Source organism: Engystomops pustulosus, chromosome 8 (genome assembly GCF_040894005.1).
Source record: "Engystomops pustulosus chromosome 8, aEngPut4.maternal, whole genome shotgun sequence".
Classification (NCBI taxonomy): Eukaryota; Metazoa; Chordata; class Amphibia; order Anura; family Leptodactylidae; genus Engystomops; species Engystomops pustulosus.
The window spans coordinates 117880765-117907236 of record NC_092418.1 but is presented as its reverse complement, the minus strand read 5'-3'; the positions used below and the strand labels follow the sequence as shown (position 1 = coordinate 117907236).

General features: G+C 50.0%; 1 protein-coding gene across 2 annotated transcripts in view; it reads right to left on the bottom strand.

Annotated features, from left to right (window-relative positions):
- The window catches only part of PTPRN (protein tyrosine phosphatase receptor type N), a 155230-nt gene that overhangs the window by 42552 nt on the left and 86206 nt on the right, over nt 1-26472 (bottom strand). For both annotated transcript variants that reach the window (XM_072122376.1, XM_072122377.1), the window contains 2 exons: nt 20474-20553; nt 10918-10982 (listed from right to left, as the gene is read on the bottom strand). In XM_072122376.1, coding sequence (XP_071978477.1) covers nt 10918-10982; nt 20474-20553 — 145 coding nt within the window. The remainder of the gene's footprint in view (nt 1-10917; nt 10983-20473; nt 20554-26472) is intronic.

Genomic DNA, 26472 nt, shown 5'->3' with positions numbered 1-26472 from the left:
TATCACTGTCCTCCTTTTACAACATACACAAAGGTCTGATGACACGTGTCTCCAGGGACAATACATAACACTGGCTGCAGTCTGTATGGTCGCACCTGCTGACAGGTTCCCTTTATATTTGGATATGTATAATCTTTATGCAGTGAGCTCCCTCTAGAGGCGTCTGTGGGTAACTATCATTTTGTAAAATATATAAGGGAATAATTCCATTTTATAATATAATTTCTCCTCTTGCACCAAGCAATGTAATAGATTATAGAGGTTTTATCTGATTTAAAAAGAAAAACGGAGCTGCTCTAACATAGCGCCCCTCTATTCTGTGGGCTGTGTGTGTCTTGCAGATCAGCTCCCTAAAAAATCTCTTGCTTTATTCACAAGACATGAACTAGTGCTAGTCTGTATACCCCCAACATGTTATATAACATAAAACAGAAGAGGGGAGAGGAGGGGGATGCGACTGCAGCTTCTCTTCCTCTGCGTATAACATTCCATGCTGTGAGAGGAGGGAGGGAGCTGCAGCTTCTCTTCCTCTGAGTTTTACACCCCATGCTGTGAGAGGGGGGATGCGGCTGCAGCTTCTCTTCCTCTGTGTATAACATTCCATGCTGTGAGAGGGGGGAGGGAGCTGCAGCTTCTCTTCCTCTGTGTATAACATTCCATGCTGTGAGAGGGGGGATGTGGCTGCAGCTTCTCTTCCTCTGTGTATAACATTCCATGCTGTGAGAGGGGGGATGCGGCTGCAGCTTCTCTTCCTCTGTGTATAATATTCCATGCTGTGAGAGGGGGGATGTGGCTGCAGCTTCTCTTCCTTTGTGTATAACATTCCATGCTGTGAGAGGGGGGAGGGAGCTGCAGCTTCTCTTCCTCTGTGTATAACATTCCATGCTGTGAGAGGGGGGAGGGAGCTGCAGCTTCTCTTCCTCTGTGTATAACATTCCATGCTGTGAGTGGGGGGATGTGGCTGCAGCTTCTCTTCCTCTGTGTATAACATTCCATGCTGTGAGAGGGGGGATGCGGCTGCAGCTTCTCTTCCTCTGTGTATAATATTCCATGCTGTGAGAGGGGGGATGTGGCTGCAGCTTCTCTTCCTCTGTGTATAACATTCCATGCTGTGAGAGGGGGGATGGGGCTGCAGCTTCTCTTCCTCTGTGTATAACATTCCATGCTGTGAGAGGGGGGATGTGGCTGCAGCTTCTCTTCCTCTGTGTATAACATTCCATGCTGTGAGAGGGGGGAGGGAGCTGCAGCTTCTCTTCCTCTGTGTATAACATTCCATGCTGTGAGAGGGGGGAGGGAGCTGCAGCTTCTCTTCCTCTGTGTATAACATTCCATGCTGTGAGTGGGGGGATGTGGCTGCAGCTTCTCTTCCTCTGTGTATAACATTCCATGCTGTGAGAGGGGGGATGTGGCTGCAGCTTCTCTTCCTCTGTGTATAACATTCCATGCTGTGAGAGGGGGGAGGGAGCTGCAGCTTCTCTTTCTCTGTGTATAACATTCCATGCTGTGAGAGGGGGAGGGAGCTGCAGCTTCTCTTCCTTTGTGTATAACATTCCATGCTGTGAGAGGGGGGATGTGGCTGCAGCTTCTCTTCCTCTGTGTATAACATTCCATGCTGTGAGAGGGGGGAGGGAGCTGCAGCTTCTCTTCCTCTGTGTATAACACCACATGCTGTGAGAAGGGGGAGGGAGCTGCAGCTTCTCTTCCTCTGTGTATAACATTCCATGCTGTGAGAGGGGGGATGTGGCTGCAGCTTCTCTTCCTCTGTGTATAACATTCCATGCTGTGAGAGGGGGGAGGGAGCTGCAGCTTCTCTTCCTCTGTGTATAACATTCCATGCTGTGAGAGGGGGGAGGGAGCTGCAGCTTCTCTTCCTTTGTGTATAACATTCCATGCTGTGAGAGGGGGGAGGGAGCTGCAGCTTCTCTTCCTCTGTGTATAACATTCCATGCTGTGAGTGGGGGGATGTGGCTGCAGCTTCTCTTCCTCTGCGTATAACATTCCATGCTGTGAGAGGGGGGATGTGGCTGCAGCTTCTCTTCCTCTGTGTATAACATTCCATGCTGTGAGAGGGGGGAGGGAGCTGCAGCTTCTCTTCCTCTGTGTATAACATTCCATGCTGTGAGAGGGGGGAGGGAGCTGCAGCTTCTCTTCCTTTGTGTATAACATTCCATGCTGTGAGAGGGGGGATGTGGCTGCAGCTTCTCTTCCTCTGTGTATAACATTCCATGCTGTGAGAGGGGGGAGGGAGCTGCAGCTTCTCTTCCTTTGTGTATAACATTCCATGCTGTGAGAGGGGGGAGGGAGCTGCAGCTTCTCTTCCTCTGTGTATAACATTCCATGCTGTGAGTGGGGGGATGTGGCTGCAGCTTCTCTTCCTCTGCGTATAACATTCCATGCAGTGAGAGGGGGGATGTGGCTGCAGCTTCTCTTCCTCTGTGTATAACATTCCATGCTGTGAGAGGGGGGAGGGAGCTGCAGCTTCTCTTCCTCTGTGTATAACATTCCATGCTGTGAGAGGGGGGAGGGAGCTGCAGCTTCTCTTCCTTTGTGTATAACATTCCATGCTGTGAGAGGGGGGATGTGGCTGCAGCTTCTCTTCCTCTGTGTATAACATTCCATGCTGTGAGAGGGGGGAGGGAGCTGCAGCTTCTCTTCCTTTGTGTATAACATTCCATGCTGTGAGAGGGGGGAGGGAGCTGCAGCTTCTCTTCCTCTGTGTATAACATTCCATGCTGTGAGTGGGGGGATGTGGCTGCAGCTTCTCTTCCTCTGCGTATAACATTCCATGCTGTGAGAGGGGGGATGTGGCTGCAGCTTCTCTTCCTCTGTGTACAACATTCCATGCTGTGAGAGGGGGGAGGGAGCTGCAGCTTCTCTTCCTCTGTGTATAACATTCCATGCTGTGAGAGGGGGGAGGGAGCTGCAGCTTCTCTTCCTTTGTGTATAACATTCCATGCTGTGAGAGGGGGGATGTGGCTGCAGCTTCTCTTCCTCTGTGTATAACATTCCATGCTGTGAGAGGGGGGAGGGAGCTGCAGCTTCTCTTCCTTTGTGTATAACATTCCATGCTGTGAGAGGGGGGATGTGGCTGCAGCTTCTCTTCCTCTGTGTATAACATTCCATGCTGTGAGAGGGGGGAGGGAGCTGCAGCTTCTCTTCCTCTGTGTATAACACCACATGCTGTGAGAAGGGGGAGGGAGCTGCAGCTTCTCTTCCTCTGTGTATAACATTCCATGCTGTGAGAGGGGGGATGCGGCTGCAGCTTCTCTTCCTCTGTAAAAATACATACGAAAAGGAGGGTGGTGTATACCCCCTCCCAACCCCACTTGGTAGGTATGACAAAAAGTACAAGAAGAGTGGAGGACCAATATAAAACTTAGCTTTTAATACATATAATGATATAAAAATAATTAAATATAGATAAAAAATGTATCGATTATCAGTGTTCGTAGAGATAATGCCATACAGTGGGTATAGGCACTGGTGGTGTAGAGTAGCACTCAAATTTTCTAGGTATGTATGATACTACAATGGTTATCCCAGACTCGGGATGCCAAATGTTGTGCAAAAATGATACCGTCTGTGGAGATTGTTGTTCACAGCGCATGTAGAGTGCAAGAGACAAGGTAAGAGGGGGGGGGGGGGAAGGGGAAGGACACTCAAAGCTGTAGAGTGCAGGGTGCCCTAATAGACCCTAGAATTAGATGAGGGGTCCCTGTCCGACCCTTCAAACCTCAACACGGAGCCGCAGCCCTAATTAGCTGCCACCCCGTCTGGAACCTGTCCCTTCCAGCGGCCCTCTAACCCTAATACTAGGGAAGAGGGGAGGGGGGGAGGGTAGATGTCCAGAACACAGTCTCTTATGATGCAACAAGTACCCAATCTATCTAAAGAGGGAAGGAGTAGCTGTATCCTCTATTGATAAGATAGTGGGTATTAATGGCAATAGGCAGGTGGATACTGTGTAGCTGCAGGGTCACGTCTGGTCGTGAGAACCCTACATGTCATGTTTCGCCTCTTCAATTGGGCTCATCAGGGGCAAAGGAGACCAGAATAACCTGCTTCAAAAGCCTATGTCGATATGTCGGCTAAGGACAGCAAAAAGATATGATCTTAAGTTAAGTCAGGGCAGTGGCCAAATTGGAATGGTCCCGTCCAGAGAATGGTTGGAGTGGACCGAGATGGCCTGGACAAGGGAAGCGCCAAATGCTGCGCTTAGCGTCCGGCGTGGTGCCAGAGATGTCAGTGGAACACCACTCCAACCATTCTCTGGACGGGACCATTCCAATTTGGCCACTGCCCTGACTTAACTTAAGGTAAGATTGATCTCACGGCGGACCACACCTGTTCACACTCATCACTAGTACAACAAATGTTTGCACTGACTGATCATCTTACCTTAGTCATTTTGATGCACTTTGTTACAGATCATATCTTTTTGCTGTCCTTGGGTTCTCACGACCAGACGTGACCCTGCAGCTACACAGTATCCACCTGCCTATTGCCATTAATACCCACTATCTTATCAATAGAGGATACAGCTACTCCTTCCCTCTTTAGATAGATTGGGTACTTGTTGCATCATAAGAGACTGTGTTCTGGACATCTACCCTCCCCCCCTCCCCTCTTCCCTAGTATTAGGGTTAGAGGGCCGCTGGAAGGGACAGGTTCCAGACGGGGTGGCAGCTAATTAGGGTTGCGGCTCCGTGTTGAGGTTTGAAGGGTCGGACAGGGACCCCTCATCTAATTCTAGGGTCTATTAGGGCACCCTGCACTCTACAGCTTTGAGTGTCCTTCCCCTCCCCCCCCCCTCTTACCTTGTCTCTTGCACTCTACATGCGCTGTGAACAACAATCTCCACAGACGGTATCATTTTTGCACAACATTTGGCATCCCGAGTCTGGGATAACCATTGTAGTATCATACATACCTAGAATTTGAGTGCTACTCTACACCACCAGTGCCTATACCCACTGTATGGCATTATCTCTACGAACACTGATAATCGATACATTTTTTATCTATATTTAATTATTTTTATATCATTATATGTATTAAAAGCTAAGTTTTATATTGGTCCTCCACTCTTCTTGTACTTTTTCTCTTCCTCTGTGTATAACATTCCATGCTGTGAGAGGGGGGAGGGAGTTGCAGCTTCTCTTCCTCTGTGTATTACACCCCATGCTGTGAGAGGAGGGAGGGAGCTGCAGCTTCTCTTCCTCTGTGTATAACATTCCATGCTGTGAGAGGGGGGATGCGGCTGCAGCTTCTCTTCCTCTGTGTATAACATTCCATGCTGTGAGAGGGGGGATGTGGCTGCAGCTTCTCTTCCTCTGTGTATAACATTCCATGCTGTGAGAGGGGGGATGTGGCTGCAGCTTCTCTTCCTCTGTGTATAACATTCCATGCTGTGAGAGGGGGGATGCGGCTGCAGCTTCTCTTCCTCTGTGTATAACATTCCATGCTGTGAGAGGGGGGATGTGGCTGCAGCTTCTCTTCCTCTGTGTATAACATTCCATGCTGTGAGAGGGGGGATGTGGCTGCAGCTTCTCTTCCTCTGTGTATAACATTCCATGCAGTGAGAGGGGGGATGTGGCTGCAGCTTCTCTTCCTCTGTGTATAACATTCCATGCTGTGAGAGGGGGGATGCGGCTGCAGCTTCTCTTCCTCTGTGTATAACATTCCATGCTGTGAGAGGGGGGATGTGGCTGCAGCTTCTCTTCCTCTGTGTATTACACCACATGCTGTGGGAGGGGGAGGGAGCTGCAGCTTCTCTTCCTCTGTGTATTACACCACATGCTGTGAGAGGGGGGAGGGAGCTGCAGCTTCTCTTCCTCTGTGTATAACATTCCATGCTGTGAGAGGGGGGATGTGGCTGCAGCTTCTCTTCCTCTGTGTATAACATTCTATGCTGTGAGAGGGGGGAGGGAGCTGCAGCTTCTCTTCCTCTGTGTATAACATTCCATGCTGTGAGAGGGGGGATGCGGCTGCAGCTTCTCTTCCTCTGTGTATAACATTCCATGCTGTGAGAGGGGGGAGGGAGCTGCAGCTTCTCTTCCTCTGTGTATAACATTCCATGCTGTGAGAGGGGGGATGTGGCTGCAGCTTCTCTTCCTCTGTGTATTACACCACATGCTGTGGGAGGGGGAGGGAGCTGCAGCTTCTCTTCCTCTGTGTATAACATTCCATGCTGTGAGAGGGGGGAGGGAGCTGCAGCTTCTCTTCCTCTGTGTATAACATTCCATGCTGTGAGAGGGGGGATGTGGCTGCAGCTTCTCTTCCTCTGTGTATAACATTCCATGCTGTGAGAGGGGGGAGGGAGCTGCAGCTTCTCTTCCTCTGTGTATAACATTCCATGCTGTGAGAGGGGGGATGCGGCTGCAGCTTCTCTTCCTCTGTGTATAACATTCCATGCTGTGAGAGGGGGGAGGGAGCTGCAGCTTCTCTTCCTCTGTGTATAACATTCCATGCTGTGAGAGGGGGGATGTGGCTGCAGCTTCTCTTCCTCTGTGTATTACACCACATGCTGTGGGAGGGGGAGGGAGCTGCAGCTTCTCTTCCTCTGTGTATTACACCACATGCTGTGAGAGGGGGGAGGGAGCTGCAGCTTCTCTTCCTCTGTGTATAACATTCCATGCTGTGAGAGGGGGGATGCGGCTGCAGCTTCTCTTCCTCTGTGTATTACACCACATGCTGTGAGAGGGGGGAGGGAGCTGCAGCTTCTCTTCCTCTGTGTATAACATTCCATGCTGTGAGAGGGGGGATGTGGCTGCAGCTTCTCTTCCTCTGTGTATAACATTCCATGCTGTGAGAGGGGGGAGGGAGCTGCAGCTTCTCTTCCTCTGTGTATAACATTCCATGCTGTGAGAGGGGGGATGTGGCTGCAGCTTCTCTTCCTCTGTGTATAACATTCCATGCTGTGAGAGGGGGGATGTGGCTGCAGCTTCTCTTCCTCTGTGTATAACATTCCATGCTGTGAGAGGGGGGAGGGAGCTGCAGCTTCTCTTCCTCTGTGTATAACATTCCATGCTGTGAGAGGGGGGAGGGAGCTGCAGCTTCTCTTCCTCTGTGTATAACATTCCATGCTGTGAGAGGGGGGATGCGGCTGCAGCTTCTCTTCCTCTGTGTATTACACCCCATGCTGTGAGAGGGGGGAGGGAGCTGCACCAGACACACACAACAGATCTGACCCAGGAAGAGGTTCAGAGAAGACAATATAAAGGACAATACTCTACATTCCTGGCTCCACTACATCTGATATCCGTCTCCAGCTGGTGCGCTTTACTAGTCCTGGTTGTACAGAGCGGTAATGTTCAGCAGGTGCGACTAAGTAATGACATTAATGTCTGCCGCTGCCGGAGGTCTATTATTCAGTATTAGCTTCAGGGGAGGAGGGGGGGGGGGGAGAGGGGGGGAGGGGGGGTATGTATATACAATGAGCCCCCTCGAAGGTTATACGTCTGATGAAGGGGCTCGGGGACCTGGGGAGACCACGACACTAAGATTACACATGGAGAAATGATCAATCACACGAGGCAGAACAGGTTATACATGGCCGAGAGCAGAGAACCCAACCCCAGCAATCGCTTGGGCCCCCAGTGATCGGAGCAGCGTCCCAGAATGCAATGCTTCAGACACCCAAAAAAAGCTTAGAGCTTTACAAAGTGAATCTAAACAATAGAGATTTCCCCCAAACATAACTAGAAAAAGCTATGAACGTATAAACTCACAAGCTCCCCCTAGTGGTGGCTGTATGACCACAAAATGTTCTCATTTAACTTTCAGGGGAAATTGTCCTCACACGCTCTCTACAGTGTAATGATCTATGACTGCTATATTATCTGTAGGTGCCAGAGCAGAGGGGGAATGTGGAGCAGCTCAAGGAGCAGCTAAGACTGCACACCTGCCCAATGCACTTACAGCTACAATCCTGGAATAAAAAAAGGAAAAAAAGAGAAATTTCACAGTCCTGCTGCTACTAACAATGCACACAAAGGTATGATTACACAGATAGCCAGGGACAATACTTAATGCTGGCTGCAAAGAGCACAGAGCACAGTGGGCTGAGGACATGCCCCCTGTGCACTTGGAGAAGCCACAATCCTCAAATATAAATCCATATTTCACAGTCCCGCTTCTACTAACAACACCCACAAAGGTCTGATTACGCGGTTCTCCGGGGACAATACCTAACACTGGCTGCAAAGAGCGCAGCAGTGTGAGGAAATGCTCCCAGTGCACTTGGAGAACATACAATCCTGGAATATAAGTCCATATTTCATAGTCCTGCTGCTACTAACAACACACATAAGGTATGATTACACAGATCCGCAGGGACAATACTTAATGCTGGCTGCAAAGAGCACAGAGCGCAGCAGGTTGAGGACATGCGCCCTGTGTACTTGGAGAAACTACAATCCTCAAATATAAATCTATGTTTCACAACCCTGCTGCTACTAACAACACTTACAAAGGTCTAATTACAAGGTTCTCCAGGGACAAAACCTAACACTGGTTGCAAACACTAGTCCTGCTGTTACTAACAACACACGCAAGGTATGATTACACAGATCTCCAGGAACGATACCCACCACTTGCTGCAGAGAGCGCAGAGCACAGCAGTGTGAGGGCACAGCCTCAGGGCACCTGGAGAAGCTACAACCCCGAAATATAAATCCATATTTCACATCTCTCCAGGGACAATACAGGATGCAGTCTCCATGGCCACACCTGCTGACAGGTTCCCCATTCAATGTTATCAGCCATAGCTCATAATCATAGCTTTGGTCCAAAACAGAGTCCCCAAGTCCTTGTGTAAGTGCAGTCCCAGCAATAGGGAGAGGAAGCCTCCTACATACTGAAAACGCATACTTAAAAACAGTCCAAAAACGGGGCGCGTGGCATCACCCTAAGGTGTCTGTAATGAAGCTTTATCCTTCGTCCCATTACAGCAAAAAATAAAAAAAACAATTGTAACTGGGGCAAAAAATTTTTTGTCTGGAGCTACAATTTTAAAATATACAGTTCCGACTTACATACAAATTCAACTTAAAGATAACCTGTCACCAGGGACCTCATTTTCACTAAAGACAGGTTACAGAAGCTTATTACACGTGCAGTGCACATATCTTTCTGCCTTTTATAAGCATTTGCTTTACAATACAATTGTGTGCTATAATTCACCTTGCACCCTGACAAAATCCTCTATGTAGTCCCAGGGGTTGGGCTTTAGCTTGGATGCATTTCAAAAGACAACATGCGACTTGTCTGTGCTGCAGGCTCCTCAGCTCTCAGCCCCCACCTTTGTGCTCCTGTACAGCTCCTCCCTTCTGCTCCTTCACAGAGCTCACAGGCTAGTGATCTGACATCATTGGGGGAGGGAGGAGCTGTACAGGAGTACAAAGATGCAAGCAGCCGGCAGCTCAGTCAAGTGCATCCAATGGATCCAAAGCCCAACCCCTGGGACTACACAGAGGATTCTGTCTGGATGCAAGGGTAAGGCCCCTTCCACACTTGCGTTGCAGATCACGTCAGAGTCTGATCAGGGGGCGATCAGGGTTTGGTCAGTGAAAAACTGACATTTAGCCTCAGAGTGCAATCAGTTTTCAGTCAGAGTTTGTTCAGTGTCTCAGTTTTTCATGCGCGTTTTCAATGCAATTTCAATGCGTTTTTCACAAGCAGATAACGAGCGTGGAAAGGACTCAGGACAATTTTCTATGGAAATGAGCAATTGACGCAGTGGACTTGCACGTGTCTCAGTGCGATGCGTTTTTGATGCGTCTCCATAGACTTGTATGGTGCGTTTTTTGGTTTTTTTTTTAAATGCAAGTCTGAAAAAAACCCATTGATTACAATGGGTCAGAGTGCAATGCAAGTTCTGTGCGTCAAAAGCAGAACACGCGCGTGAAAAACGCAAGTGTGGGAGGGGCCTAAGTTGTAACACACAATTATACGCTAATGCAAATGCTTATAAAGAGGCCGATGTGCACTGCAGGAGTCATGGGCTTTTACAATCTGTCTTTATTGAAAATCAGGTCCCTGCTGACAGGTTCCCTTTAAGTACAGGTTGATGGGACCTTCTGTACGTAACCCGGGGACGGCCTGTAATCCACATACAGATTGGTTTTCTCTTCCTGACTTGAACGATTTTTCACTGATGCTTTTCCGGACATTTCAGGGCTTTTTCACATTTTTATTTTTTTTCACTTTGTATCAGTGGAAAAAAAACTGAAGTGTGAAAAACCCCATTGAAAAGAATGGGTCAGCGAAAAATCACTGCAGTCAGGAAGAGAAATACGATGGGGCACATTTACTAAGGGCTGCGCGGCCACTTTTGGGCGACTTTGCACGTTCTTTTCTAGTGAAAACTGCTTGTGTTTAGGAAATGTCTGCACCACATATGTGCCGCACGCGACCCTTTTGTGGTGCGGCTGCACTAGGCATCATGTGACACAAATTTCTGCACTGCAGGGGGCGCTCCGGTGCTTAGTCGGACCGTGCACCAGATTTGTGTCACGCGCCCCATGTGTGCTCCAAAATCTGTCGGGGCAGTGTAGGGGGCGCCGGATTCATGAAGAATGTGCACCAGAAATCCTGAATCTGGCGCCCCCTGCAGACTACACAGGTAACTGCACATAGTACACACTGAACTGTTCTTAGTAAATGTGCCCCAATCTGTAAGGCTGCGTTCACATGTTGCACTCTATTTGCATTTTGTAAACGCAAATGTTAACAGTAAAGTAATTAATTATCAAATAATCAAATCCCCCTCTCCGCAGCTGTTGTAATGCGCTTTAAAACGCAATGAAAACACAACCAAAATGCACCGTGTGACCGCGCCCCAATAGACAATGCAGCCGGAGTTACTGATCCGAGCTGTGTCCTAATGGCCGAAAGTAAGTAGCGAGTCTCCCTCACCTGTCCAACGCCCGTCTGGACAATTTTGACCCCTGTTGCCGTCTGCAGGTCTGACTTCAGAGCCACTGAAAGAGAAAGAAAAGTCTCTGCAAATATGTCCTTGTTTATAACCAGAAAATGGAACGATTGAAACAATGTTTTTTTTCTCTCTTTTTTGAGATTTTCTATTGTAACTGTGGCAAAATATGCAACTTTTATTCCCGTTTTGCAAAGTTTTACACTGCCGCGCCTGATTTATCTTAAACATCCAGATGTGAACGTCTAAAAAAGCCACAAATTTTTGTGCACTCGTGGTAAAAAGGCAAAATTTTGGGTGCAAATAAACCCCTGGCAGAGCAGGCATAGGCGAGGGGTTGCTTTAAAAATGTTTAGACTTTTTGGCCCACATTTATTAAAGGTAGTGCAAACTGTACTAGATGCAGTTACCTGTGTAGAGAGCAGGGGGCGCCAGATACATGCTTTGCGTCTCACGTTCTTCATGATGTGCGGTAATTCCATGCAGCTGTAGCTTGGAATTTGTAAAAACGCAGTCATCTTGTTCCCCCTGCTGTTTGTGCAAGTAATGGCATGCTATCAAAGCGCAGACCAAAAACGTAACCGCTTTGAAAAACGCAATGAAAAACGCAGAAAAAACGCCATGTTAAACAAACGTTAAGCCCCATCCACAGATCACGAAAACACCACGCACAGCGATCTCCATCAGCTCCGTAGACATTAATCAAGCAGAACAGTCAAGCACGGCCGTCTGCTCCACTGAGACCCCCACTGATCAGCAAGTTAGGCCCCATCCTGTGGACATGGTCATAGTTGCAGGCTGTCTCTGTGTAGTCTCACAGTTGCAGGCTGTCTCTGTGTAGTCTCACAGTTGCAGGCTGTCTCTGTGTAGTCTCACAGTTGCAGGCTGTCTCTGTGTAGTCTCACAGTTGCAGGCTGTCTCTGTGTAGTCTCACAGTTGCAGGCTGTCTCTGTGTAGTCTCACAGTTGCAGGCTGTCTCTGTGTAGTCTCACAGTTGCAGGCTGTCGATAGTTGCAGGCTGTCTCTATGCAGTCGATAGTTGCAGGTTGTCTCTGTGTGGTCTCATAGTTTCAGGCTGTCCCTATGTTGATGTGTAGTCGGGGGCTGTCTCTATGTGGTGCATAGTCGGGGAATGTCTCTATGTCAGGGGCTGTCTCTATGTTTCAGGCTGTCTCTATGTCGGGGGCTGTCTCTATGTTGATGAGTAGTCGTGGGCTGTCTCTATGTGGTGCATAGTCGGGGGCTGTCTCTATCTTGTGCATATTCGGGGGCTGTCTCTATCTTGTGCATAGTCGCGGGCTGTCTGTATGTTGATGAGTAGTCGCGGGCTGTCTCTATGTCGTGCATAGTCGCGGGCTGTCTCTATTTCGTGCATAGTCGGGGGCTGTCTCTATGTTGATGAGTAGTCGTGGGCTGTCTCTATGTCGTGCATAGTCGGGGGCTGTCTCTATGTGGTGCATAGTCGGGGGCTGTCTCTATGTCGTGCAAAGTCGGGGGCTGTCTCTATGTGGTGCATAGTCGGGGGCTGTCTCTATCTTGTGCATATTCGGGGGCTGTCTCTATCTTGTGCATAGTCGCGGGCTGTCTGTATGTTGATGAGTAGTCGCGGCCTGTCTCTATGTCGTGCATAGTCGCGGGCTGTCTCTATGTCGTGCATAGTCGGGGGCTGTCTCTATGTTGATGAGTAGTCGTGGGCTGTCTCTATGTCGTGCATAGTCGGGGGCTGTCTCTATGTGGTGCATAGTCGGGGGCTGTCTCTATCTTGTGCATATTCGGGGGCTGTCTCTATCTTGTGCATAGTCGCGGGCTGTCTGTATGTTGATGAGTAGTCGCGGCCTGTCTCTATGTCGTGCATAGTCGCGGGCTGTCTCTATGTCGTGCATAGTCGGGGGCTGTCTCTATGTTGATGAGTAGTCGTGGGCTGTCTCTATGTCGTGCATAGTCGCGGGCTGTCTCTATGTCGTGCATAGTCGGGGGCTGTCTCTATGTCGTGCATAGTCGGGGCTGTCTCTATGTGGTGCATAGTCGGGGGCTATCTCTATGTCGGGGGCTGTCTCTATGTTTCAGGCTGTCTCTATGTCGGGGGCTGTCTCTATGTTGATGAGTAGTCGTGGGCTGTCTCTATGTGGTGCATAGTCGGGGGCTGTCTATCTTGTGCATATTCGGGGTCTGTCTCTATCTTGTGCATAGTCGCGGGCTGTCTCTATGTTGATGAGTAGTCGCGGGCTGTCTCTATGTCGTGCATAGTCGCGGGCTGTCTCTATGTCCTGCATAGTCGGGGGCTGTCTCTATGTTGATGAGTAGTCGTGGGCTGTCTCTATGTGCATAGTCGCGGGCTGTCTCTATGTCGTGCATAGTCGGGGGCTGTCTCTATGTGGTGCATAGTCGGGGGCTATCTCTATGTCGGGGGCTGTCTCTATGTTTCAGGCTGTCTCTATGTCGGGGGCTGTCTCTATGTTGATGAGTAGTCGTGGGCTGTCTCTATGTGGTGCATAGTCGGGGGCTGTCTATCTTGTGCATATTCGGGGGCTGTCTCTATCTTGTGCATAGTCGCGGGCTGTCTCTATGTTGATGAGTAGTCGCGGGCTGTCTCTATGTCGTGCATAGTCGCGGGCTGTCTCTATGTCGTGTATAGTCGGGGGCTGTCTCTATGTTGATGAGTAGTCGTGGGCTGTCTCTATGTGCATAGTCGCGGGCTGTGTCTATGTCGTGCATAGTCGCGGGCTGTCTCTATGTCCTGCATAGTCGGGGGCTGTCTCTATGTTGATGAGTAGTCGTGGGCTGTCTCTATGTGCATAGTCGCGGGCTGTGTCTATGTCGTGCATAGTCGGGGGCTGTCTGTATGTTGATGAGTAGTCGCGGGCTGTCTCTATGTCGTGCATAGTCGCGAGCTGACTCTATGTCGTGCATAGTCGCGGGCTGTCTCTATGTCGTGCATAGTCGGGGGCTGTCTCTATGTCGTGCATAGTCGCGAGCTGTCTCTATGTCGTGCATAGTTGCGAGCTGTCTCTATGTCGTGCATAGTCGGGGGCTGTCTCTATGTCGTGCATAGTCGGGGCTGTCTCTATGTCGTGCATAGTTGGGGGCTGTCTCTATGTCGTGCATAGTCGCGGGCTGTCTCTATGTCGTGCATAGTCGGGGGCTGTCTCTATGTTGATGAGTAGTCGTGGGCTGTCTCTATGTCGTGCATAGTCGCGGGCTGTCTCTATGTCGTGCATAGTCGCGAGCTGTCTCTATGTCGTGCATAGTCGGGGGCTGTCTCTATGTCGTGCATAGTCGGGGGCTGTCTCTATGTTGTGCATAGTCGGGGGCTGTCTCTATGTCGTGCATAGTCGGGGGCTGTCTCTATGTTGTGCATAGTCGGGGGCTGTCTCTATGTCGTGCATAGTCGGGGGGTGTCTCTATGTCGTGCATAGTCGGGGGCTGTCTCTATGTTGATGAGTAGTCGTGGGCTGTCTCTATGTCGTGCATAGTCGCGGGGCTGTCTCTATGTTGATGAGTAGTCGTGGGCTGTCTCTATGTCGTGCATAGTCGCGGGCTGTCTCTATGTCGTGCATAGTCGCGAGCTGTCTCTATGTCGTGCATAGTCGGGGGCTGTCTCTATGTCGTGCATAGTCGGGGGCTGTCTCTATGTTGTGCATAGTCGGGGGCTGTCTCTATGTCGTGCATAGTCGGGGGCTGTCTCTATGTTGTGCATAGTCGGGGGCTGTCTCTATGTCGTGCATAGTCGCGGGCTGTCTCTATGTCGTGCATAGTCGGGGGCTGTCTCTATGTTGATGAGTAGTCGTGGGCTGTCTCTATGTCGTGCATAGTCGCGGGCTGTCTCTATGTCGTGCATAGTCGCGAGCTGTCTCTATGTCGTGCATAGTCGGGGGCTGTCTCTATGTCGTGCATAGTCGGGGGCTGTCTCTATGTTGTGCATAGTCGGGGGCTGTCTCTATGTCGTGCATAGTCAGGGGCTGTCTCTATGTCGTGCATAGTCGGGGGCTGTCTCTATGTCGTGCATAGTCGGGGGCTGTCTCTATGTCGTGCATAGTCGCGAGCTGACTCTATGTTGTGCATAGTCGGGGGCTGTCTCTATGTCGTGCATAGTCGGGGGGTGTCTCTATGTCGTGCATAGTCGGGGGCTGTCTTTATGTCGTGCATAGTCGGGGGCTGTCTCTATGTCGTGCATAGTCGGGGGCTGTCTCTATGTTGTGCATAGTCGGGGGCTGTCTCTATGTCGTGCATAGTCGGGGGCTGTCTCTATGTCGTGCATAGTCGGGGGCTGTCTCTATGTCGTGCATAGTCGGGGGCTGTCTCTATGTCGTGCATAGTCGCGAGCTGTCTCTATGTCGTGCATAGTCGGGGGCTGTCTCTATGTCGTGTATAGTCGGGGGCTGTCTCTATGTCGTGCATAGTCGGGGGCTGTCTCTATGTCGTGCATAGTCGGGGGCTGTCTCTATGTTGTGCATAGTCGTGGGCTGTCTCTATGTCGTGCATAGTCGGGGGCTGTCTCTATGTCGTGCATAGTCGGGGGCTGTCTCTATGTCGTGCATAGTCGGGGGCTGTCTCTATGTCGTGCATAGTCGGGGGCTGTCTCTATGTCGTGCATAGTCGGGGGCTGTCTCTATGTCGTGCATAATCGGGGGCTGTCTCTATGTCGTGCATAATCGGGGGCTGTCTCTATGTCGTGCATAGTCGGGGGCTGTCTCTATGTCGTGCATAGTCAGGGGCTGTCTCTATGTCGTGCATAGTCGGGGGCTGTCTCTATGTTGATGAGTAGTCGCGGGCTGTGTCTATGTCGTGCATAGTCGCGGGCTGTCTCTATGTCCTGCATAGTTGGGGGCTGTCTCTATGTTGATGAGTAGTCGTGGGCTGTCTCTATGTGCATAGTCGCGGGCTGTGTCTATGTCGTGCGTAGTCGGGGGCTGTCTGTATGTTGATGAGTAGTCGCGGGCTGTCTCTATGTCGTGCATAGTCGCGAGCTGACTCTATGTCGTGCATAGTCGCGGGCTGTCTCTATGTCGTGCATAGTCGGGGGCTGTCTCTATGTCGTGCATAGTCGCGAGCTGTCTCTATGTCGTGCATAGTCGCGAGCTGTCTCTATGTCGTGCATAGTCGGGGGCTGTCTCTATGTCGTGCATAGTCGGGGGCTGTCTCTATGTTGTGCATAGTCGGGGGCTGTCTCTATGTCGTGCATAGTCGGGGGGTGTCTCTATGTCGTGCATAGTCGGGGGCTGTCTCTATGTTGATGAGTAGTCGTGGGCTGTCTCTATGTCGTGCATAGTCGCGGGGCTGTCTCTATGTTGATGAGTAGTCGTGGGCTGTCTCTATGTCGTGCATAGTCGCGGGCTGTCTCTATGTCGTGCATAGTCGCGAGCTGTCTCTATGTCGTGCATAGTCGGGGGCTGTCTCTATGTCGTGCATAGTCGGGGGCTGTCTCTATGTTGTGCATAGTCGGGGGCTGTCTCTATGTCGTGCATAGTCGGGGGCTGTCTCTATGTTGTGCATAGTCGGGGGCTGTCTCTATGTCGTGCATAGTCGCGGGCTGTCTCTATGTCGTGCATAGTCGGGGGCTGTCTCTATGTTGATGAGTAGTCGTGGGCTGTCTCTATGTCGTGCATAGTCGCGGGCTGTCTCTATGTCGTGCATAGTCGCGAGCTGTCTCTATGTCGTGCATAGTCGGGGGCTGTCTCTATGTCGTGCATAGTCGGGGGCTGTCTCTATGTTGTGCATAGTCGGGGGCTGTCTCTATGTCGTGCATAGTCAGGGGCTGTCTCTATGTCGTGCATAGTCGGGGGCTGTCTCTATGTCGTGCATAGTCGGGGGCTGTCTCTATGTCGTGCATAGTCGCGAGCTGACTCTATGTTGTGCATAGTCGGGGGCTGTCTCTATGTCGTGCATAGTCGGGGGGTGTCTCTATGTCGTGCATAGTCGGGGGCTGTCTTTATGTCGTGCATAGTCGGGGGCTGTCTCTATGTCGTGCATAGTCGGGGGCTGTCTCTATGTTGTGCATAGTCGGGGGCTGTCTCTATGTCGTGCATAGTCGGGGGCTGTCTCTATGTCGTGCATAGTCGGGGGCTGTCTCTATGTCGTGCATAGTCGGGGGCTGTCTCTATGTCGTGCATAGTCGCGAGCTGTCTCTATGTCGTGCATAGTCGGGGGCTGTCTCTATGTCGTGTATAGTCGGGGGCTGTCTCTATGTCGTGCATAGTCGGGGGCTGTCTCTATGTCGTGCATAGTCGGGGGCTGTCTCTATGTTGTGCATAGTCGTGGGCTGTCTCTATGTCGTGCATAGTCGGGGGCTGTCTCTATGTCGTGCATAGTCGGGGGCTGTCTCTATGTCGTGCATAGTCGGGGGCTGTCTCTATGTCGTGCATAGTCGGGGGCTGTCTCTATGTCGTGCATAGTCGGGGGCTGTCTCTATGTCGTGCATAATCGGGGGCTGTCTCTATGTCGTGCATAATCGGGGGCTGTCTCTATGTCGTGCATAGTCGGGGGCTGTCTCTATGTCGTGCATAGTCAGGGGCTGTCTCTATGTCGTGCATAGTCGGGGGCTGTCTCTATGTTGATGAGTAGTCGCGGGCTGTGTCTATGTCGTGCATAGTCGCGGGCTGTCTCTATGTCCTGCATAGTTGGGGGCTGTCTCTATGTTGATGAGTAGTCGTGGGCTGTCTCTATGTGCATAGTCGCGGGCTGTGTCTATGTCGTGCGTAGTCGGGGGCTGTCTGTATGTTGATGAGTAGTCGCGGGCTGTCTCTATGTCGTGCATAGTCGCGAGCTGACTCTATGTCGTGCATAGTCGCGGGCTGTCTCTATGTCGTGCATAGTCGGGGGCTGTCTCTATGTCGTGCATAGTCGCGAGCTGTCTCTATGTCGTGCATAGTCGCGAGCTGTCTCTATGTCGTGCATAGTCGGGGGCTGTCTCTATGTCGTGCATAGTCGGGGGCTGTCTCTATGTCGTGCATAGTTGGGGGCTGTCTCTATGTCGTGCATAGTCGCGGGCTGTCTCTATGTCGTGCATAGTCGGGGGCTGTCTCTATGTTGATGAGTAGTCGTGGGCTGTCTCTATGTCGTGCATAGTCGCGGGCTGTCTCTATGTCGTGCATAGTCGCGAGCTGTCTCTATGTCGTGCATAGTCGGGGGCTGTCTCTATGTCGTGCATAGTCGGGGGCTGTCTCTATGTTGTGCATAGTCGGGGGCTGTCTCTATGTCGTGCATAGTCGGGGGCTGTCTCTATGTTGTGCATAGTCGGGGGCTGTCTCTATGTCGTGCATAGTCGGGGGGTGTCTCTATGTCGTGCATAGTCGGGGGCTGTCTCTATGTTGATGAGTAGTCGTGGGCTGTCTCTATGTCGTGCATAGTCGCGGGGCTGTCTCTATGTTGATGAGTAGTCGTGGGCTGTCTCTATGTCGTGCATAGTCGGGGGCTGTCTCTATGTCGTGCATAGTCGCGAGCTGTCTCTATGTCGTGCATAGTCAGGGGCTGTCTCTATGTCGTGCATAGTCGGGGGCTGTCTCTATGTCGTGCATAGTCGGGGGCTGTCTCTATGTCGTGCATAGTCGGGGGCTGTCTCTATGTTGTGCATAGTCGTGGGCTGTCTCTATGTCGTGCATAGTCGGGGGCTGTCTCTATGTCGTGCATAGTCGGGGGCTGTCTCTATGTCGTGCATAGTCGGGGGCTGTCTCTATGTCGTGCATAGTCGGGGGCTGTCTCTATGTCGTGCATAGTCGGGGGCTGTCTCTATGTCGTGCATAATCGGGGGCTGTCTCTATGTCGTGCATAGTCGGGGGCTGTCTCTATGTCGTGCATAGTCAGGGGCTGTCTCTATGTCGTGCATAGTCGGGGGCTGTCTCTATGTCGTGCATAGTCAAGGGGCTATCTCTATGTCGGGGGCTGTCTCTATGTCGGGGGCTGTCTCTATGTCGGGGGCTGTCTCTATGTTGTGCATAGTTGGGGTCTGTCTCTATGTCGTGCATAGTCGGGGGCTGTCTTTATGTCGTGCATAGTCGGGGGCTGTCTCTATGTCGTGCATAGTCGGGGGCTGTCTCTATGTCGTGCATAGTCGGGGGCTGTCTCTATGTCGTGCATAGTCGGGGGCTGTCTCTATGTCGTGCATAGTCGGGGGCTGTCTCTATGTTGTGCATAGTCGGGGGCTGTCTCTATGTCGTGCATAGTCGCGAGCTGTCTCTATGTCGTGCATAGTCGGGGGCTGTCTCTATGTCGTGCATAGTCGGGGGCTGTCTCTATGTCGTGCATAGTCGGGGGCTGTCTCTATGTCGTGCATAGTCGGGGGCTGTCTCTATGTTGTGCATAGTCGTGGGCTGTCTCTATGTCGTGCATAGTCGGGGGCTGTCTCTATGTCGTGCATAGTCGGGGGCTGTCTCTATGTCGTGCATAGTCGGGGGCTGTCTCTATGTTGTGCATAGTCGTGGGCTGTCTCTATGTCGTGCATAGTCGGGGGCTGTCTCTATGTCGTGCATAGTCGGGGGCTGTCTCTATGTCGTGCATAGTCGGGGGCTGTCTCTATGTCGTGCATAGTCGGGGGCTGTCTCTATGTCGTGCATAATCGGGGGCTGTCTCTATGTCGTGCATAATCGGGGGCTGTCTCTATGTCGTGCATAGTTTGGGGCTGTCTCTATGTCGTGCATAGTCAGGGGCTGTCTCTATGTCGTGCATAGTCGGGGGCTGTCTCTATGTCGTGCATAGTCAAGGGGCTATCTCTATGTCGGGGGCTGTCTCTATGTCGGGGGCTGTCTCTATGTCGGGGGCTGTCTCTATGTTGTGCATAGTTGGGGTCTGTCTCTATGTCGTGCATAGTCGGGGGCTGTCTCTATGTTGTGCATAGTCGGGGGCTGTCTCTATGTCGTGCATAGTCGGGGGCTGTCTCTATGTCGTGCATAGTCGGGGGCTGTCTCTATGTCGTGCATAGTCGGGGGCTGTCTCTATGTCGTGCATAATCGGGGGCTGTCTCTATGTCGTGCATAATCGGGGGCTGTCTCTATGTCGTGCATAGTCGGGGGCTGTCTCTATGTCGTGCATAGTCGGGGGCTGTCTCTATGTCGTGCATAGTCGGGGGCTGTCTCTATGTCGTGCATAGTCGGGGGCTGTCTCTATGTCGTGCATAGTCGGGGGCTGTCTCTATGTTGTGCATAGTCGGGGGCTGTCTCTATGTTGTGCATAGTCGGGGGCTGTCTCTATGTCGTGCATAGTCGGGGGCTGTCTCTATGTCGTGCATAGTCGGGGGCTGTCTCTATGTCGTGCATAGTCGGGGGCTGTCTCTATGTCGTGCATAATCGGGGGCTGTCTCTATGTCGTGCATAATCGGGGGCTGTCTCTATGTCGTGCATAGTCGGGGGCTGTCTCTATGTCGTGCATAGTCGGGGGCTGTCTCTATGTCGTGCATAGTCGGGGGCTGTCTCTATGTCGTGGAGATGTCTCACTCTGTAGCAATAGACCCGGCGCTCAGTCATATGACTTCCTACTAGTAGTTTCCTAGAGAGAATACAATGTGGATTTGTTGTATGTAAATGAAGTTGGGAAATACAATCTACTCACTCGCGCGGTTGGTTATATCCGTTAGCGTCAAGTTTTGGCGATTTTTCCTGATCCGGAAGGTCACAGCTGATCCAGCCAAGCTGCAGGGAAAGAACAGGAGCTTCAGTGTCCGGGACCAATAATGTTACTACATATCTTACTATTATTACATTGTTACATAACTTTACTTATTATTACATAACTTTTGTTACTACTTATTTATAACTTTATTTTCTACATATTTATTACATAACAATCACACTGTGGCAGGAGTTGTGTACAGGATTGTTTAGGGTTTGGCCTTGCAGCACTGAATCCTCGTCCAAGGGATTGTTGCAATTACTTTTGCATGGTGTTTTTGCATTTTTTGGCTGATCGTGTGCTCTTTAGGCCGGAGTTTAGATGGGCATGCTCATGCCAGCTGTATTTCCTGGACAGGACACAGTACAAGACCTGTACTTACAGCAGCATAGGCACTTATAGGGATGTATGATACTAAGACTAAGAGAAGACTCAAGATATTGGAAGCCAGAGATTGTGACATTCAGCTCATCCCTGTGACCCCCAACAACCTCCGCCCACCCTGCAAGGATCAGTGATTGATGCCAGCATTTTCCGATGCTTCATTATGTCACCCCCGGGGTCTACTACCTAATTACTGTAAGAGACATTTTTTTCAATTAAGAAGGTTAGAGACTGCTACATGTGTCATCAGGACCAATGTGCATAGACCCTGAATCTCCTGCTCCCGGTGTATTAGCATAGCCCCCCCTGATCAGGGTCATTGACTCATCTCCTTGCCTGAGCGGATGAGTGAGTGTCCTCATGTAGGAGCTGGCAGGTTGTATGAGTGAGTGTCCTCATGTAGGAGCTGGCAGGTTGTATGAGTGAGTGTCCTCATGTAGGAGCTGGCAGGTTGTATGAGTGAGTGTCCTCATGTAGGAGCTGGTAGGTTGTATGAGTGAGTGTCCTCATGTAGGAGCTGGCAGGTTGTATGAGTGAGTGTCCTCATGTAGGAGCTGGCAGGTTGTATGAGTGAGTGTCCTCATGTAGGAGCTGGCAGGTTGTATGAGTGAGTGTCCTCATGTAGGAGCTGGCAGGTTGTATGAGTGAGTGTCCTCATGTAGGAGCTGGCAGGTTGTATGAGTGAGTGTCCTCATGTAGGAGCTGGCAGGTTGTATGAGTGAGTGTCCTCATGTAGGAGCTGGCAGGTTGTATGAGTGAGTGTCCTCATGTAGGAGCTGGCAGGTTGTATGAGTGAGTGTCCTCATGTAGGAGCTGGCAGGTTGTATGAGTGAGTGTCCTCATGTAGGAGCTGGCAGGTTGTATGAGTGAGTGTCCTCATGTAGGAGCTGGCAGGTTGTATGAGTGAGTGTCCTCATGTAGGAGCTGGCAGGTTGTATGAGTGAGTGTCCTCATGTAGGAGCTGGCAGGTTGTATGAGTGAGTGTCCTCATGTAGGAGCTGGCAGGTTGTATGAGTGAGTGTCCTCATGTAGGAGCTGGCAGGTTGTATGAGTGAGTGTCCTCATGTAGGAGCTGGCAGGTTGTATGAGTGAGTGTCCTCATGTAGGAGCTGGCAGGTTGTATGAGTGAGTGTCCTCATGTAGGAGCTGGCAGGTTGTATGAGTGAGTGTCCTCATGTAGGAGCTGGCAGGTTGTATGAGTGAGTGTCCTCATGTAGGAGCTGGCAGGTTGTATGAGTGAGTGTCCTCATGTAGGAGCTGGCAGGTTGTATGAGTGAGTGTCCTCATGTAGGAGCTGGCAGGTTGTATGAGTGAGTGTCCTCATGTAGGAGCTGGCAGGTTGTATGAGTGAGTGTCCTCATGTAGGAGCTGGCAGGTTGTATGAGTGAGTGTCCTCATGTAGGAGCTGGCAGGTTGTATGAGTGAGTGTCCTCATGTAGGAGCTGGCAGGTTGTATGAGTGAGTGTCCTCATGTAGGAGCTGGCAGGTTGTATGAGTGAGTGTCCTCATGTAGGAGCTGGCAGGTTGTATGAGTGAGTGTCCTCATGTAGGAGCTGGCAGGTTGTATGAGTGAGTGTCCTCATGTAGGAGCTGGCAGGTTGTATGAGTGAGTGTCCTCATGTAGGAGCTGGCAGGTTGTATGAGTGAGTGTCCTCATGTAGGAGCTGGCAGGTTGTATGAGTGAGTGTCCTCATGTAGGAGCTGGCAGGTTGTATGAGTGAGTGTCCTCATGTAGGAGCTGGCAGGTTGTATGAGTGAGTGTCCTCATGTAGGAGCTGGCAGGTTGTATCTTGGGAGTAAGGTTTCTCCTTGTGGAGTTCAAGATGCCGTATAAATATCTACAGGCAATTGTACCTAGAATAAGGTATGCAAATGAGCTCTGCAATTTGCATAAATGTCTGTCTGTCATGTTTGTAAGGGATTGTGCGTCTTCAGTGAGTAAGTATATGGATATTCGGGATTTATCTGTGAATTTAGGAGGTCCTGACCATAATCGTCCTCATTATCACGTGTATAAACCATATCGTTATTAATAATTTATAGGGCGGTTCTATGGGGCGCTGTACATTCAAAAAGGGGTTCACTTACATTGCAAAAAGATTGTGATCCACCTCAATAAGATATTGGGGCTCATTTACTAAGGGCTCCGTGGCCGCGTTTCCGTCGGGTTACCCGAATTTTTCCGTTTTGCAACGAATTCCGCCGGGATTTTGGCACACCAGGGGGCGTGGCTGTCGGACAACCCAACAGATTTGGAAAAACCGCGGAATTGAAAAAAACGAAATGTGTCCCAAGATCAAGCACTCACATACACCAGGAAGAAGCAGGTGAACTCCGGCGGACCTCGGCGCAGCAGCGACACCTGCAGGATATCGGGCGCACGGACCTTAGTGAATCCCGGCAGAACCCGAATCCTCATCGAACAACGCGCCACGGGATCGCGACTGGACCGGGTAAGTAAATCTGCCCCAGTGTCCTCACTTCTAGATTCATTAACAAAGAGGTGAAAAAAACAGCCCAATAGGAAAAAAATTGTCCTATGTTATCTGATGTGTATGGGGGCGCTCAGACCTTCGTCCAATAAATGAGGTTGAGTGAAAGAATAAACAGCTGATGAGATGCAACATGTCTGATATTTTTGCTATAACAGTAGATGAGCCGTTGCCATCGGGAGTTTTATAGCAGCTTCCTCCTGTCTCCCATGGAAAGCACATGCACCTTCCTCAGGGCATCTGAAGGGATAGCTGTACTGTATGACCAGCAGCTATAGGAATAGTGCAGGGGCACCAGCTGTATCTACCTATATGTGAATACAGCATTATAAAATGATGCAACTGATAAGGCCTTCCTTGTCCATAACGAGGGGCGATCCTCTGCCCCATGGCGGTCCCATATCTGCTATCTGTGATAATAATGATGCTCTAGTCTGATTACCAACTTCTTTCTAAGATAAGTGTTTAGCAATGAACGTATTAAACTGTTTTCAATCATTTAAAAAAAAATGTACTTACCTTTTTTTTAACCCCATTAATCCAGCGCTGCAGCTCCCATGACCCCCCTGGTCTATAATTGCTGGGCCAGTAAGAAAACATGTCATTAACTACAACCTATCACCACTTACCCACTGATAGGAGCTGCAGCGGTGGCTCACCGTATGAGGGAGAGGTAAGTCGGGTTTTCTTTGTTTTACAGAAAATCATTTGGCGAATCATTGATACATTTTTTTTCCTTTAACACATTCATTGCAGAACTCTGACATCGGAAAGAACAATGGGTCAGATAAGAGCAGCATAAACAATGTGATCGGATGGGGGACTGCCATGGGGCTGAGTGTCACCCCTACTTATAAACCATCCATTGCATTCTCCTGGATATTTACAAACGTTTGACTGTTCCTATCAAATATCTCTAATAATTTTACATAGAAATCTGTGCTCTGGGACATCATGAATATGAGGGAACCCTACTGAGGCAGACAGACAGTCATGTGGTTGCCGGTCAATCTACACTTGGACACAGGAGAAGACTCACGAAGAGTAAAGTAGGGGGTTCTGTGGGTTGTGGATATTGAGTTTACCACGTGTATGAAGCTATTGCAGTGAGGGTTGGTGTCTTGGCGTATGATATGAGATAGTAATGTGTGGAGATTAGAGATGAGCGAGCACTAAAATGCTCGGGTGCTCGTTACTCGAGACGAACATTTCCCAATGCTCGAGTGCTCGTTTCGAGTAACGAGCCCCATTGAAATCAATGGGAGACCCGAGCATTTTTCAGTAAAATTACAAACTGTTCGGGAACATCTGCGATCTGTTCCGGAGACACGCGTGCAGAACGGTGTTCTCCGCAATAGTATTTGAAGAACAATATGTGTAGAGAACAACTTGCAGATGTTGCCAAACATCTGCAATGTGTTTTTCACACATATTGTTCTTCAAATACTATTGCGGAGAACACCGTTCTGCACGCGTGTCTCCGGAACAGATCGCAGATGTTCCCGAACATCTGCAATCTATTCTGCACTGTGTTCTTTCACTGTTTTCTTCAATTAAATTATTAAATTAAATGTTTTAATTGTATTTTTTTACTGTTCTTCACTTCTTTTTTTTAAATTAAATGCTCGTTATCGAGCAGGGCAAATACTCGTCCGAGCAACGAGCCGGTCCGAGTATGCTAATACTCGACCGAGCATCAAGCTCGGACGAGTATACTCGCTCATCACTAGTGGAGATGTTTTAGGTTTTTTCTCCTAATGTCTTTCTTTGCACAGTATCTAAAATGAAGCAACTTTATAATAAGTTTTGATAATAAGATTACTTACCTTAAGTGGACAATGAACTAGACACTTACTCCTCTGATGTTCTACCATAGCCTATGCCAGTGGTGGCAAACCTATGGCACGGGTGCAATAGGTAGCACTTGGAGCCCTCTCTGTGGGCACCCAGGCCTTAAACCCAACACAAAGTTCACCAGACAAAATTCCCTACCTCCTTCTGCAGTCCCAGGACCTGCCACACTCTGCACCATTGTAGAGAAACACCTCCTTAGCTCCCTTGGACCATAGGTCTGGTTTGGAGGTACAGAAAGAGCTGAATTATCATTACAGATCCTGCTCCAGACCCTACTATTCTTCATGTTCAGGGGACCATGGATGGACCATACAGTAACAATCCTTCTTCCTACTGTATTCATGTCCATTGGATGCTGATACGATTGAAAACAGAGCAAGGAGCAATCATTTACTGCTTAGATTGCCATTGTGGCACTTTGCGATGTATAAGTTGGTTTTGGTTGTTGTTTAGGCACTCAGTCGTTAATAGGTTCCCCCATCACTGGCCTAAGCCAGCTGCTGCATGATGGATCAGGACTCTAAGGCATTTGGGGCCTAAAGATGACGTCTCTTCCTGATACTTTACCTACTAAGGCCCCTTTAACACTTGCGTTGCAGATCACGTCAGAGTCTGATCAGGGGGCGATCAGGGTTTGGTCAGTGAAAAACGCACATTTTGCATCAGAGTGCAATCAGTTTTCAGTCAGAGTTTGTTCAGTGTCTCAGTTTTTCACGCGCGTTTTCAATGCAATTTTAATGTGTTTTTCACGTGCAGGTAATGGACTCAGGACTGAGCTCTTCTTTTCTATGGCAATTGATGCGTGATAAATGCATTGCACTTGCCTGTGTCTCAGAGTGCGATGCGTTTTTGATACGTCTCCATAGACTTGTTTGGTGCTTTTTTCACGTGCGTCAGAGCATGAGAGATTTAAACGCGTGTAAAAAAAAAATGCAAGTCTGAAAAAGCCCATTGATTACAATGGGTCAGAGTGTAATGCAAGTTCTGCGCGCCAAAAGCATGTGCAGAAAAAGGGGCATGAAAAACGCAAGTGTGAAAGGGGCCTAACTGAGGGTCACCCCTTCCACTGGCTTTCATTACCCGCTAACCCTATCCCTGGACTTTGACCTTGTTTCTGGATATGACCTTGGCATTACTCACCTGCTACTCTGTGCCTCTTCTCATGTCTTGTCCTCTGGCTTTCTAGATCTAAACCATTCTCCTAGTGGT